At 39.3% G+C, this 16,174-nt stretch overlaps 1 protein-coding gene across 4 annotated transcripts in view; it reads right to left on the reverse strand.

Moving 5' to 3' along the window:
* Positions 1–16,174, reverse strand: part of UBR2 (ubiquitin protein ligase E3 component n-recognin 2) — a 63,187-nt gene that overhangs the window by 11,845 nt on the left and 35,168 nt on the right. For 3 of the 4 annotated variants that reach the window (XM_064164410.1, XM_064164411.1, XM_064164412.1), the window contains 14 exons: positions 16,011–16,059; positions 15,527–15,681; positions 12,962–13,064; positions 10,316–10,425; positions 10,075–10,155; positions 8,863–9,044; positions 8,012–8,211; positions 7,146–7,239; positions 5,205–5,366; positions 4,756–4,853; positions 3,736–3,808; positions 2,827–2,975; positions 2,665–2,720; positions 2,139–2,235 (listed from right to left, as the gene is read on the reverse strand). In XM_064164410.1, coding sequence (XP_064020480.1) covers positions 2,139–2,235; positions 2,665–2,720; positions 2,827–2,975; positions 3,736–3,808; positions 4,756–4,853; positions 5,205–5,366; positions 7,146–7,239; positions 8,012–8,211; positions 8,863–9,044; positions 10,075–10,155; positions 10,316–10,425; positions 12,962–13,064; positions 15,527–15,681; positions 16,011–16,059 — 1,609 coding nt within the window. The other variant, XM_064164413.1, reaches the window with a different exon arrangement.

Below are 16,174 nucleotides of genomic sequence, written 5' to 3' on the forward strand. Positions count from 1 at the left end.
ATTGGAAAAGGCTCTTGGCTGCTTGACTATGTTGCATTAAGACGAAACCAAAATAACTAGAACAAACTAAGTGCTGCCTTTTACTATCTTCACAGTGACTTTCTTTCACTGCTTAAGTCTCCAGTGGGAGATGAAAGGAAAGAGTATCTCAAGCTCTGACCCAGCAATAAGCTGAAACATTAGTGACTCAACAGAAACATTAATTACTGTCTACTGGACAGATGCTAAGTGAATTGTGAGTTTCCTTTGAACTTTAAAATGTTTATTGCTTTATGGACTCTAAAATGTATTTTATCTCTAGTCAAGAAAGACATAGGTATTGGTCTTCCCATTTCTATAGTGTTTGCAATCACAGTAACCAGAAAAGCACTCCAGCTAACAATAGAAATTTGCACACTTGATAAATTGCAAGTCCTTCCATCTAAAAGCAAACATAAGCAGAGTGTCTTAATGTTATGACATAGTTAAAACTAAGAAATCAAGTTGCAAAATTCTTTACCATAACATGCAGTAAAATCTGAATTGCAATAAAATATTTCCAACTGTAGATATAAGAGTTTTACACTGCAGATGTAAGCATTAAGTTGCAAGTTTAAAAACTACTACAGTAAAATAAAGCCTCATCACAATAACTTAAAAATATTTCATCTGAATACTGCCCTGCTTTACAAAAAAAGTAACAGCTGAAGATTGATGACATTTTGAAGCTATTTCTATTACCCCTCAGATTTGAAATGCTTTTACTTCTGCAAGCATAAAGCTACACAACTCAATCCAGAAGTGTGAAAAATGCATCCACCAAAAGCACAACCAACATCAAGGACCTTCCAAAACCAAACCTTTACTCAGTAAGTTAGCTTTATGAACAGTCCATAGAATACTGACAGATCAAAGGCTAATCTTCTTTATTTCTAGCCTTGAAAAATAAAACAACAATCACTTTTCCTTCTATCAGCTAAAGGAAGATCAGCTTGGAAGAAACACTGATTTAAGTTTTCAAGGAAATCCAAACCATGCAGAACATCACAAAGTTCCAATTTAATTGCTAGCAATATTTCCTCTTTTGCTGCACGCAGAAAATGGCTCAATCATTACCTACTACAAACTGATGTCAATTAAGTTCTTCCCCACAAAGCTAGCAACTGTTTTCTCAAAGAGACGTGTGCTGGTTTGGGGATAATTGGAATATTTTACTGAGCGAAACTAAATCTTTAGCTGTGAGAAGAAAAAAAACAAACAGTAACCTGTATCACCCATTTTTCTGCTGAGAAACACAACTAGTTAAAATATAGATAAGACACTCACTGCTCATACACTGCTCAGCTCTCAGTTCAGTTCTGGTCCTTCTCTCTGCAGGGTCTGTGTGGTTGCCTCTGCCTTAATTCTTTAATCCGACCTAACCCTTTCTCCTCTAACCTCCTTGTCATCTTTTTTGACATCTCAGATCTCTCCAGATTTATCACATGAGGTATATGGGGATTGGTTTGGTTTCTCTCCTCCACAAACTATAAAGTTTAATCCATTTTATAATACTCTTTCAGAATAATCTTCTCATGGGTAATTACTGTATTAGACTGAACTTCAGACTTTTCATCCCCATTTGTAAATGCTTCCAGCTTGGAACATACTGGCTGCTCTCATTCAAATTTTCAAAGCATAGTATGACTTAGTAAGTTCTGTCTTACCACAGCTTCTACTTCTCAAAGACAGTCTGCAGATATATTATACACCTCTGCAAATATTCTGTTTCCTTTCAATACTGTATTAATCTTTATATTCTTCTCTTAAGTTTCAGCATATCACTGTCCTTTTGTGAAGGACTATGATTCCTTTTCCCTTCTTCTAGGTATCCTTCTAAATCAGCAATATAAAGGCTATGAAGAATCAAGAGAACTCCCTCATAGCAAAATACCCATGCCTTTATTAAAAACATATCTTGCAACTGCAAAAAAGCCTTTTTTTCTACAGTATGATGTAATATGTACAAGGCATAGATGTGAAAATGTCAGTTCTCAGTCCATTACTTAAAACCGCTATGCAAAACAATCTTCTTATTAATCTGTAACTAACAATCATTTTGTTATGTATTTTTCTGTATCTGCATCTTTGTGAAAAACAGCATAAGGTGTTCAACTTACATGCTAAGAGAGTACAAAAATGACCCTGTACTGCTGAAAGAGATGAAACTGTCCAGTGAGCTGCTGCAAATCTTGTTAATGATGTAAGGCAGTCATCCTTTGAAAACAAACAAGAAACACTGCCACAGTTAATGAAGTTCCTTGACATGAAAAGGTCTTTTCACCTACAGCATTGTTTTCAGGCCCCTCAGCTGTAGTTTATGATAGCAGTTAGTGTGTGCATACACACACACACACAGTTCACCTTATGTGTGTATGTGACACAGATTCAAATTTATGCAAATACTCAGGTTTCCTACAGTATTCTTATTTTGTTACCATGAGAAGCCTCTGCCTTACTAAACTACACATTTACAGAACAAAAAGAGTTCTGCTAGATTTGATTTTAAAATACATTAATAATCAGATATTGATTGACTAAGAGTGGGATCCAACAAGTAGAACTATCAAATAACCATAACTTAAAATGCAGATGTTCTGCATCAAAGAACTTTTCCCCACCAATTCACTGCTACTTGATCCTTACCTGTCGACAAGGTAAATGACCAAACAACGGTTTATCTTCATCAGCTAATAGTCGTTCTGAAACAAAAACCAAAAAAACACCAAACCCAAAATATTTCAATGCTGTGAATGCCACTAAACTCTGAAATTCATATATAAGGGAGCAAAATGGATACATTAGTACCTATGGTCTGTATTGTATAAGCACAGCTTCCCCAGCACATTATAGGTACACGTGGGTCTTCTTCATTTGGATGAACTTTTAAGCCTACTTTATAAGTTGCTGTACCAAAAGTTGTGAGCATCTCTTTTATGCTATCAGAGTAAGGATTCCTGCAACACAGAAAAGAGTATTGTGAATTCATTATGATCTCCACTAGCAGCATGGTACTTTTAATAATGAGCATTCACCCTGTGGGCAAACACATGGATTTTTAAGTGAGAACTCCAGTATGCTTCTTTGGATCTGGTATTCCTTAACCTCTTTTTCTATTGCAGATACATTCCCAATTACTATTATGTCATTGGAACCCGTCTCATTTTTTAGTGTTAAGAATATCCATTATTTAAAGACAATACAGCCTAAACAGATAGAATTGTGTGCCTGCCAGAATCTGTCAGCAGTTGGGACAGCTAGCAGACCTCTGTCTATATCAGGTAATGAAAGGTGTTACTTTCTCCACAAGTAAAGAAAGGGTAGACTCAAATACAAACACACCATAGTAACTGAAATTGCACATGAACATAACTCTCCATTTCAGAGTCTTACATCATGTTTTAGCTGTAGTGGTGCCAACATATAATGATGAATTCCTCACCCAGTTACAAGTAACAGGGAAACAAAGCTTAATACCAACGTTGAAGTTAATACAAATGCAGCATCGCCTCTGCCCATCCACTTACCACATCCACCTCTGAAATTCTACTGCACTACTTACTACTTGTCAGCTGGACTTCAATACAGCATTAACAGAATCAACTTTTCCAATTAAAGCAAAACTCATGCATTTGCCTTAATTACTGAGACTTTATAGCATGGGGGTCACACCCATTTTCAAGTTCCCATTTAATGACTTCAGACATAAATACATACTTTGGTTTGAAATTTGGTCTAAATCCTTCTGGCAATTGCAGCTGCTCCATTTTTTCTGAATTACCAGAGCTGCCTGTATGAACAAGAAGTAATAAAAACTGATTATTCACCTATGCATATTACCTTACATTATAAAATGGTGCAGAGGCACAGCACCAGAAAGTGAAATTCTAAACTACTCTCATCACTTTCACCACCATCTCTGAATGCTGCTATGGTAGAACCAAAACACTTGGGTCTTTTCCAGAAACAGTGTAACATTTTCACATACAAATATACATATTAAAAAGGCTAAGTACAGGCCTCTACACTTTGGCCACAACAATCCCAAGCAGCACTACAGGCGACCTAGGGGTACTGGTAGACAGTAGCTGAACATGAAGCAGCAGTGTGCCCAGGTGGCCAGGAGAGCCAATGGCATCCTGGCCTGGATCAGGAAGAGTGTGGCCAGCAGGACAAGGGAGCTTATTCTGCCTCTGTACTTGGCACTGGTCAGGCCACACGTTGAGTCCTGTGTCCAGTTGTGGGCAACTCAGTTCAGGAGAGGTGTTGAGATACTGGAAGGTGTCCACACGAGGGCGCCAAAGCTGTTGAGGGGCCTGGAGCACAGCCCTGTGAGGAGAGGCTGAGGGAGCTGGGGGTGTGCAGCCTGCAGAAGAGGAGGCTCAGGGCAGAACTCATTGCTGCCTACAACTACCTGAAGGGAGGCTGTAGCCAGCTGGGGTTGGTCTCTTCTCAGGCAAGCAGCAACAGAACAAGGGGACACAGACTCAGGTTGTGTCAGGGGAGATACAGGCTGAATGGTAGAAGGAAGTTCTTGACAGAGACAGTGATTAGCACTGGAATGGACTGCCCAGGGAGGTGGTGGAGTCACCATCCCTGGAGGTGTTCAAAAAAAGCCTGCAAGGGGCACTTAGTGCCATGGCCTAGTTTACTGGACAGGGCAGGGTGCTAGGTTGGACTGGATGAGCTTGGAGGTCTCTTCCAACCTGGTTGATTCTATATTTTTTTCAGACTTACCTGCAGAGTCTTCATCTCGAAGTAAATACAGCACTTTTATTTGTTGAGATATTGTTTTGACCCACTGACTTAGGTTCGGTTGACCTGAAAAGTCTAACCTGTCCAAAAAAAATAAACAGAATACATACATTAGTAAAAAACAAACTATATACTGAAATTATTTCATAGGCATTCTGTTTCTCAGCAGACTCTTTCTCAGCTGTTCACATGTATCTCCATGCTCAATTCTTCTCCTGCCAGTCCTACCCTTTAACTGTCCTTTCACAGTCTGAATTCCATACTAGACAGCAACCAGGGGTGGACTATAAACCAAAATAAGCATGCAGGTACTCCATTTGAGATTATCAAAACAGGAGATAATAAACACTGTGAAAGAGGGTTTTGGGGTGCAGCTTACTAGAGACTTTGTGGGTTTTAACATTTATTGAAGACAATTAAAGCAAACAGACCTGTTAAATAAACCTCTTGGTGGAGGAAGCAGAGGAATAACAGTGTTGCTTAAGCATTCACAAAGAGGGCAAAGGAATTCACCATTTTCTACATCATAACTTGTGTGTACTCGTAATCTTTGCTGTCTTCGTTGCTCTTTTGCTTGGACAGCATCAAAATACCTTTAAAAAGGAGTAAGATATTAGTGACACATTATTAAAACATTACTTTAACATATAAATTCATGAATTCTCATGAAGACAGTGTTTTGCCTTTTCCAAGAAAAGCTCTACCCTCTGACTGGAAGTATTACTGACTGTAGACTATCCTCAGCATTTGGCAGCCAAAATCCCCCAAGGTGCTTAAGTTCACTGTCCAAGTCAGAACCCAGCAATTTCCACTTAGGAAGAAAAAGATTAGAGGAAGAAGTAGAGAGAAAGATGAAGGATTTAATAAAATAAATCTTCACTTTTACATAAGATTTCAAGGGGAGGTGTCATGACTATTGACTGGATGGGGCTGGGTGCTAGGTTGGACTGGATGATCTTGCAGGTCTCTTCCAACCTGGTTGATTCTATGATTCTATTACTCACATCCATATTCCATTTCTTGCAGTAACTAGAAAACCCGGCAATTACTCTCTGAATAAAGTAATTAAATTAACTGCTTTGATAAATATACTGCTATTCCAGAAGCCTCTGAAATAGCTTAGAGCACGACCAGTCACAACAAAACTGTCTGAATACAACTAAGAGCAGGAGTTACTGGCAAACACACAAGAGCTTCCATCAGTTGCAAAATAAGATGAACACACGGTCAGTGAGCAGTGGCATCAATGACTACAAATGAAACCTGTGCATGCTTATGGCCACAGAGACTCTGGTTGCTCCTAACAGCCTTCACACACAAGGCAGAATTTGAAATCAGGTACTTAAGAACCACGCAAAAGAACAAAGCAACAGCCTGATCGAAGTCATAGGCTTGAATTGTTTCCATGTGCCACAGGGCATTAGAACTACATAGTACTAAGCACCTTTATCCCTCTCCAAAAAACTGAAGAAGTAACTGTAAAAGGTTTTCTAAAAAAAAAATAAAAATAAAATTATTAAAATTACCCCAACAAAAGAAACAAAGTTAAAAAACAACAACTTTTCAGACAAGAACAAATGAGAACACTGAGTTTATGTATCTGAAGGGGGCCTACAAGAAGGCTGGGGAGGGATTATTTGCAAGGTCTTGTAATGACAGGACAAAGGGTAATAGGTTTAAACTGGCAGAGAGGAGATTCAAAGTAGATGTTAGGAAAGGGTTCTTTGCAATGAGGGTGGTGAGACACTGACACAGGTTGCCCAGGGAGGCTGCAGATGCTCCCGCCCTGGAGGTGTTCAAGGCTGGGTTGGATGAGGCCTTGAGCAACCTGTTCTAGTGGGAGGGTTGGAACTGGATGAGTTTTGAGGTCTCTTCCAACCTAAACCATTCAATGTTTCTAAATTGAAGACAAATTTGAAGTACATTGCAGATGTTTCTACTTCAATCTAAACACGAAGGAGGAATTGAGAGCTTAAAGAAGGCATTGTCATTTAAACTATCGGTAGACACAACAAGTAGCAGCAAGAACATGTCTATTACTGAACTGCAAGAAAAGAACTCCAAAAATCTAAGCTTGAGAGTTCAGATAATATGTGCAACAAAGAGAATTATACATATGCATAAACAACCAAAGAGAATGAAAGCTGTCATGGGTGGCTTTGGATTTTTCTTTACCAAGATGACAGCAAATCAGAATTATTTTGAACATGTATTTATGATTTCTAGCTTTCTGTTGGGAAAAAAATAAGTGTCTTAAATGCTTCATGAAAATATTTTTTTTTTACATTTACTACATTGCAATAATTCTGCCATAAACATTAGTACCATTAGGCAAGCAATGATATGCTATGCTATTTGAACCAACGTTTTACCTTTGCCAACAGTGAGCATGCATAATGTGTCCACAGCTACCCGTGTGTGTTCCACATGACAGATCTGGGTGCATGAATAATGGGTCATACTTTTCTGTATTTAAAATAAAACAAAACAACTCTGAAATAAACAGTTATGAAAATACTTCATTGCAGATAATGTTTAATAGTAATGCAATTGTGGTAAAATTTATCACAAAAGTATAGCTCATTTGAGCCCAAGATAAATCACTAATCCATAGCAGCTTTTTTGGATCATTTACACATTATCATGCCATTTTCTTTAAAACATGTTGTACTGTACTTAGACTTCAAAACAGACTTTGAGATGCTGGGCCCTAAAGTCGTCCCCATGATCTACCTGCAGTTTGGGTGGTTCAGTACTGTCAAAGAATGTTTAAGAACATCCATCTATAGAGTGAGAGTGCAAAATGATAGGTTGGACTGGATGGTCTTGGGAGGTCTCTTCCAACCTGGTTGATTCTATGATCCAGTGCAGAAATCTTCCACATGTTTACATGGATTTAGGTAACATTGTTAATCTGCATTCTAAGTATTTATTATCATGAAGAAGCATTTCAGATCATATAAAACTGAGAGGAAGGAAACATACTCTGCTTTTACAGCATTAGATCCACACCTGCTCTCTTGAATGTCATGGGAACAGTTTAAGAACAAACACTTCTGATTTTAAGGGGTTTTTAACTGTTACAAAGAATTTGTGGTATATGGCTGGCAGAAAAGTTACATAATGCTTTGCAGTGTTACATTACTTAGAACAAACATTTCTATCTCCCTCAAAATAAAGCAAGTGATTGTGGCAGTAACTCCAGCATTCATTAAAGACACCCATGAACATTACTTACCAGGATCAGGGGCAATTTTGTTTCTATTTTTAGACAACACAGTCGATCGCTGAATAAAGGCTGCCAAGACCATAGCCCTGCTGTCCACTTTGACTTCTTGTTCCTCCTGACACAATATACACATAACAACCTGTCTCTGTTCAGCTACTCTAGTTTGCTCTGGTCCCAAGGCTGTGAGTTTTGCATCTGAAATTACAGGACTAGAATATTGAAAAACACTAGTGAGCAAATTAGAAGAACATTGCAAATGAAATAATAATTTAAGTCTGACATTGATGAGTTTTCTAGCTTTATGATAAATGCTGACAAAAAATAGTTATTGCATTTATACAACAATTCCTATGCCCCTAGAAACAGAACATATTCCACAGGAAAAAAAATAATCATACCCTCCCAATAAAGTTACCTGCTCCAGTTCAACACAGAAACTGTATCTGTGATAAGCATCCTGTAAGAGCCCCACACATTCTGAAAACACTCCACTTACAAACATGCTTCAATTCATATTTCCAGCTATATGCAGATTTTCTTACAGATCTTCAGACATATAACCAACCAGTTCAAATATGCTTAATAGTATAGTGCCTTGAGTACTGTTAATAATTTACTGCATGACTTCATTAAAAAAAAAATATTTGCCTGCTTAGGTTGAGGACTAGGAGGATGGGATGAGGGAGGAATCAATATTTAGCCTATCATCTTAACAGAAAGAGGGGAGGAAAGCAATTCACTTACTGCTCCTTGTCTGGTCTCAAATATGTATGAGTAATTTTCCATTGTGACTGAAGAAAGCACCTTAAGGTAGGAATAACAGGACAATCTGGTGTAAAAATTAAACAAGATTCTTTTACCTGTTTTCATTCACTCCAGAGGTTGAAGTATCTAGCTCCTCTAAAGTCTGCTGGAAGAGCTCTTTGTTCTCATTGATGAAGTGCCGCTGCATCTCCGACATCTGGGCCATGATTTTTTCACGCCGCAATCTGGCAATCTCAGCTTTTCGCTTCCTTTCAGCCTTGTCTTTGTCACGTGAACTCTGGAACGGGGTTGCTGAGTCAGTCACTGCTACAGTTTTGTTGCAACAGAATTTATTTTAGCTACTGCTATGTGCTAAGCTACAAACAGCAAAAATTTCCTAAGACGACAAAAGGAAAGTCTACCAAAAAGTTATTTTGTGCCCTTTTTAGCTTATGTTCAGTGGCAGTAGAACTGCAGATGCAGAAGGTCCCTTACTACTTCCTCTGAGATTATAGGGGGTCTATACTGGTCCCTGGCTCCATCTGCCAGCTCAGGAGGACAGTTGTCCTGGAGAAAACCTGTCTCACTATGGAAGATTTAGGCAAAGAAAGTGTTAAGTACCCTCTGCCTTGTCCTCATCTTTTGTTACTACATTCCCCTCCGCATCTAATAAGGAGTGGAAGTTGTCCTTGCCCCTTCTTTTGCCATTAACACATTTATAGAAACTTCTAGATGATCTTGGGAGGTCTCTTCCAACCTGATTGATTCTATGGTTCTAAGTGTACTTCTCCTCAACCTTTAATTGTATTTTGTTTTTCTCTTCCCTTTGAGCATTCATAAAATCAAACAGTAAGTAAAGGACAGGTCTTACATCTAGCACTGCTTTTCCTCCTAAATGCATTGCAGTGCTCCCAGATGCTACTCTGTGTAATACTTAAAACATCACATAGACCTAAATGAACTGGCAGAGCTTATCTGGAATGACCTGCATGGCAAAAATATAGGTACCATTTCTTGTAACCACTTCCCAAGGAGTCTCAATCATGGGAAGAATCATGAAATGCTGTCATCAGCACAACAAACAGCTCTAAGGAGTAAACTTGGAAAAGATTCAGAGACTGCAGTATATAAAGCAAAAAAGAATAGTCCATGGACTCTTCCAATCAGTCTTTCATACAAATGAGTTTCACCTATAAGCTGTGACACAGAATTGCTGAAATCACTGATGTTTCCTGTCTGATTCAGAGCTGCACTTAGAAATACAGTGCTTCACAAGTCAACAACTGGGATCTGTCCAACATTAACTAACTGTTACAGCTTGCTTTTACCTCCTCCATAATAGTTCCTTCTGTTTCAGCCACAGGACTTGTAGAAGAGCTTTCTCTAAGTTTCTTAATAGCATTAAAAGTCTGTAAAGAGAGAAAGGCAGAGCACAATCTTTGTTACAAGTGAATGTAATTGTGTATACTATCAATATGGCATGCTAATGCAACCATGTTGGACCCCAGAAGAGGAAAAAGCTGGTATAACAAATCTCAACCTGGAAATAATTAAAGTTTGGGTTATTACCTTCAATATCCACCTGATCATGTCCTTGTGCACTTCCAGATGAGGGGCATTTTGCAGTGTTTCTAGCATAGCTAGTATACTAGGAGAATTATTGGGTGCCTCTCCTGGTCCTGAGAAACAAAAATGACAATTGACTACTGTCACCTGACAAACCAATCATTTACTAACATTAAACCCAACAAATCTCAAAACCCCACACTTCTGTATGTTCAGCAGCTGAAGACTTCAACAAATAGGCACCACATGCAACTTTCATTGCCCCCTCCACAAACGTTTCCATAAACATTCTCTACATTGTGAAAAGTTAGACAAAATAGCTCTAAAAGTCTTCCTCGCTGACTGTTATCTTCCTGCAAGACAAACGGATTGTAGGTGCTACCTGCTGATTTTCATCTTGGTTGGTGCCACATCCAACCTCCAGTATTTTATTTTCCACTCATTTAAAATGAAATTGTCTTAGCAACTTTCCATGTCTTAGCAAACCTGGAGGCATTAGTCAGAAGATGTGGAGAGTCAAGGTTTAAGAACGCAGCTTTGGTTTTCCCATACAAGTTAAAGAACAAAGGAAAGACAGAGAAAGGTGATGTTACAGTAGGGGGTCTGCTACAGGCCAACTGACCAGCACAACCAAGCAGATGAGGTTCTACTTAAGCAGACAGAAGTGCCTTCACATTCACAGCTACTGGTCCTCATGGAGGATATCAACCACCCTGACATCTGCTGGGAAACACCACACAGCAAGGCAGCAGAAATCCAGGATGTTCCTGGAATGCATAGATGACAAATGCCTCCTCCATATGATAGAGGAACCAAAAAGAAAGGGTGCTATGCTGGACCTTGTTCTCACTAACAGGGAAGGTCTGGTGATCAATGAGACCCAGAGACAGCCTTGGCTGAAGTGACCACAATGCTTGGCTGAAGTGACCACAATGTGCTAGAAGATCCTCATGTATCTGCTGGCCAAAGCACTGCATGACAAAGCCCAGGAGGGAATGGGGGCCCAAGACAGTTGTTCAATATTCAAGAATCACCTTCTCACTGCCCAGAAGCAAAGTATTGACAAAGAGGAAGGTAGGAAAGAATGTTAGAAGACCTGCCTGGATGGACAAGGAGCTCCTGGACACACTAGCACACAAAAAGAAACCGTACAAGGAGTGGAAGAAAGGGCAGCTAGAATGGGGGGTGTATAAGGAAGCTGTCTGAGCAGCAGCAGACCTGGTTAGAAAAGCTACGGCTCAGTTAGAATTAAATCTAGTCAGGGAGATCAAGGGGATTGGCAAAAGTTTCTATAGGTACCTTAATGGTAAGAAGGCTAAGGAAGGTGTGGGCCCCCTCAGAAAGGAAACAGGAGAACTGGTGACAAATGACATGAAGAGACTGAGGGTCTCAATTACTTCTTTACCTCAGTCCTCATTGGCAAGGACTCCAGCCACACTCCCAGAGTCAGGGAATCATAGAGTCATAGAATCAACCAGGTTGGAAGAGACCTCCAAGATCATCTAGTCCAACCTATCACCCAGCCCTAACCAATCAACTAGACCATGGCACTAAGTGCCTCATTCAGTCTTTTCTTGAAGACCCCCAGGGACAGTGCCTCCACCACCTCCCTGGGCAGCCCATTCCAATGGGAAATCACTCTCTCTGTGAAGAACTTTGTACTGCACCCAGTTCTGGAGTCCGTATTACAAGAAAGATATGGATGTGCTAGAACATGTCCAGAGAAGGGCCACGAGGATCATCAGAGGGATGGAGCACCTCTCCTGTAGAGACAGATTGAGGGAGTTTGGGTTATTCAGTCTGGAGAACAGAAAGCTCCAAGAATACATATTGTGGCCTTCCAGTATCTGAAGGAGGCATACAAGAAAGATGGTGAGGGACTCCCAAGGAGGAGGCTGGAACAGGCTCCCCAGGGAGGTTGTGGAGTCTCCTTCTCTGGTGACTTTCAAGACCCATCTGGATGTGTTCCACTGTGACCTGAGCTAGACTGCACAGTCCTGCTCTGGCAGGGGGGTTGGACTTGATGTTCTCTTTGGGTCTCTTCCAACCCCTAACATCCTGTGATCCTGTGATTTCAGGGTGTCAGGTAGTGATAGGACTAGAGGGAATGGATCCAAGATAGAGAAGGGTAGATTTTGATTAGATGTTAGGAAGAAGTCCTTCACCATAAGAATGGTGAGGCACTGGAACAGGTTGCCCAGGGAGGTGGTGGAAGCCTCATCCCTAGGTGTTAAAGTCCAGGCTGGACGTGGTTCTGGGCAACCTGATCTATTGGAAAGTGTCCTTGCCCACGGCAGGGGGGTTGGAGCTGGATGATCCTTGAGGTCCCTTCCAACCCTGACAATTCTGATTCTGTAACTGTAGCATCTGATTATATACAGCAGTCTTTGAGATGCTACTTACAGCTATTAAGAATCAGATTTACTGAGAGTTATTCAACTTTCAGATTTCTCATCTAGAAAAGGCCTTTACCACTATTACCATCAGTACAGAATCAACATGTAAAACACATAGTTATGGTTAACTTGGTAAAATCATGAGAGAAAAACAAACAGATCTTTCTGGCTAATACTGTTTCAGAAGGATGAACTAAGAGATGCTGGCATTTTCACTTAAAATTTGCTATAGACTTGCAAAAGAAAGGCATACTTGAGATCTTCTGAGTGAAGGTAAAGGTTACGACGTTCTCCTCACTGAGATTCTCCAGGTGTTGCTTTTCTTCTTGAAGTGCCATTCCAAGCAAATGCAAAACCTAGGTACATTTTATTTTTCAATAGGTAATAATTTGCTTTCTAAAACAATGCATAGTCTCTCTTGATATAATAAGGGTAATTCAACAAGACATAAGGAAGTCACACAATGAAATTACACAATGAGAATACATTTCAACTTATTTCTACATGCACTCAACTTCAAACACACATCACACATGAGTAACAGTGTTTGTATGCAAATACTTAAAGCATCAATGGCTTATGTGATAGTTTGAGCCTAACTGGGATATTTTAGTGAGAGAAATTAGACCATAGGCTGTGAAAAGGAAACAATGGTGATGTCTGCTTCATTCATAGGCTTGCTGAGATGTATAAAAACAAGTACATAAATATAGCTAACAGAGTTGCTTGCCCTGACTGCCTCCCTTCTCTCCTTAACCTGCTGTCTGCATAACTAATCTGTCTGCTTCCTAACTCCCCTGGCTGATTCTCCAAACTCACCTTGAATGTAAGGCAAAGTTTGGGATACGGCAGAGGGGTGGAAAAAAGGTGGAAGGGTGGTTGGGAGCCCCTCTTGGGGGCTCTGGTTTCTGGGAGGGCTGTTGTGTTTCTGTATTACTTCTTTGACTTGTATATTTCTGCCTATAGCTGTAAATATTGTAAAAATCTGCTTGTATATTGTGCTAAGCTGTAAATATAAAGCTCCATTCTAATTTCCAGCTCAGATGAGTTTAGTCTGGGTGATTTCCTAAGAGTGGCAGGGTGAGGAACTCCCAAATCATCACAGGTATAATATATTTTTTAAGCTGGTAATATCATTCTGTTTGCTATCCCATCTAGTGAGTAAGCAGTGAGTGCTTAACTTTGTCCCTATCAATTGCCATGTTGTTATGGTAAGTCTCTAGACAAAACTATTATGGACACTTAAAATCCTGTTTACACACAAATTTTAACTAACAAAAATGTTAAAAATATTAAAATAATTTAAATAAATTATTCTAGCACTGGAACAACACATTTTAAAACAAAGCTAGCTTTCAAGTGGTTAAAACTCTGCAATCTCCTTCCATTTAAAACCACCCTCTTTGGGACTAAAATAGTCTGAATGGAATTTTAAAGCTGAAACACTTAAATCTTGGTGGTTAACTCATGTTGAGTCAACTACTTTTCACAAACTATACAAGCTAGGCACGAGCAAGACAAAAATACATTACTGAGTGCCTGGAATCAACACAAATGCATAGGAAGAGAGAATAATCACTGGAAAATCCATACAAAGTTTGAATGAAACAGTCTTGAGTACCTACACAAAAAGGGACAAAACCTGATTTGAGTATTTTGAAATTTTTAGATTTGTTTTAGTAAGTATCAGCCAATATTTCCTCAGTCATATTAAAGTCTCATCAGATATGGGCCACTTCTTCAGTATGTCTGCTATCAACCTTCCCATGGTGCTTCCAATATAAGATTGGTTGACTTGGGAGAGATGCAGTGCAACTGCATGGCACCACTGAATACAGAGTGCTACGAGTTCCTGAGCAAGCTCCCTAATGAAGTGCATATTTTAGAGAACAACACAGAAGTACTCAAATTAGTGAGTATGTTTTAGTTGTGTCTCAAATAAATAAAAAAAAATCTTATTCTATTCATTCTCATATTATCTAAATGCAACTACATTCTTCAGCTTGTTGCAATTTAGAACACTAACCTATTGTTCCATTTTCATCTTTTCCTGAGTTACACAGAATTGATTTTGTTAATTTAAACTTTGCTGCAGAAGGTAATACACACTCAAGATTCAATGTCAGAGAGGGGAAAAAAATAAAATCAATACTCTCTTTCAAACCTGACATTTAATTGCAAAATGTTATTTAAGAATCCATTACTATTCTTGAGAAGTTTGAGTTTGGATACTAAAACAACCGACCAACATGAATAGCCCTGTGATGGCAGTTCACCATTTTTTTTCCTGTATGTCCCAAAAAATGATCATCAGTGACCTTCCATGTTTCTAAAGACCATTATAAACAGTGACAACAAAACTTCTCAGCTGAGTTTCCCAAAGCTGATATAAGCTCAAGTTAGAATATTTTCTGTACTTCTGTGACTTCTTTTCTAAAGTGATTTTGCCTACTCTGAAACTAAGCAAAAGAAACAAGAAGAAAAAGTCAATGTGCTTTATTTAATATGTAACAGCTCAAATGAAACTGGTTTTCTATCACAATAAGCATGACTTCAATTAATTCAAGCAGAACTCTTCCCTTGTGTGCACTCCATTAGAAATTTACCTCTGCTCTCTATTCACTTTTACAAATAAATTGCAGAGTGTGAGTAGTTTCCCTAGTCCTGTATATCAGGAAAGATAATTTATTTCTCCTTCAGAGTACTCTGGACTTGTTTGATACCAAGTAAACAACTCAAACTTACAAACTCACATGCAGCTGCTAAAATATATATTCCTTCCTTTAGCAGAAGAGTAACTTTTAACAAGGAAACATACCCTTTGCAGCATGGACTCCGACCAGGCATAGCCATTGTGCTCTACTGCCCACTGCAGTATGGTTCCCATAATACACAGCATGACATCAGACTGCAGAATGTTAACCAGACTTGCAAAAAGTGGGCAGAAAGGAGGAAGAGCTGGTGGAGGAAGGGCTGAAAGGGAAATGCACATTTGACATTTCAGCAGCTCTAAAAAGTCACAGTACCCATATAAAACATCTGACTTGCAAACAGTTTAACCCAAGACAGCATACAATTGCAGGTAACAAGCTCTAGCATTCTCCATGGCTTTCATTTAACAAGTCAAAGGAATAAGCCCTCTGGAAGGCTGGTTCCATGACAAATCAGATTCCTGTCCATAAGGGAAATTGTTACATTTCCAACCACTTTGCTCTGGCTAGCCCAAGAACAGAATGCTAGGCCACATAGCAGGGCAACAGCAGCTTTTATAGGTGCTTTCTTTTCCTCCCAGTGAGAAGTACCTGTATCTTCTCTGTTCTGTCTTCTCAGCTTTCTTTGTGCTTCCTCTGCCTGAAATGAAAGAGTAATGCCAACATTACTCAAAACCAATTAAAAAAAATCACATTTTGTTTACTGTTTACTGATTGGGATTTGAGTTTTTTCCCCCAGCCTTAAACAAAACAAC

This window comes from Pogoniulus pusillus, chromosome 25 (genome assembly GCF_015220805.1).
Source record: "Pogoniulus pusillus isolate bPogPus1 chromosome 25, bPogPus1.pri, whole genome shotgun sequence".
Classification (NCBI taxonomy): domain Eukaryota; kingdom Metazoa; phylum Chordata; class Aves; order Piciformes; family Lybiidae; genus Pogoniulus; species Pogoniulus pusillus.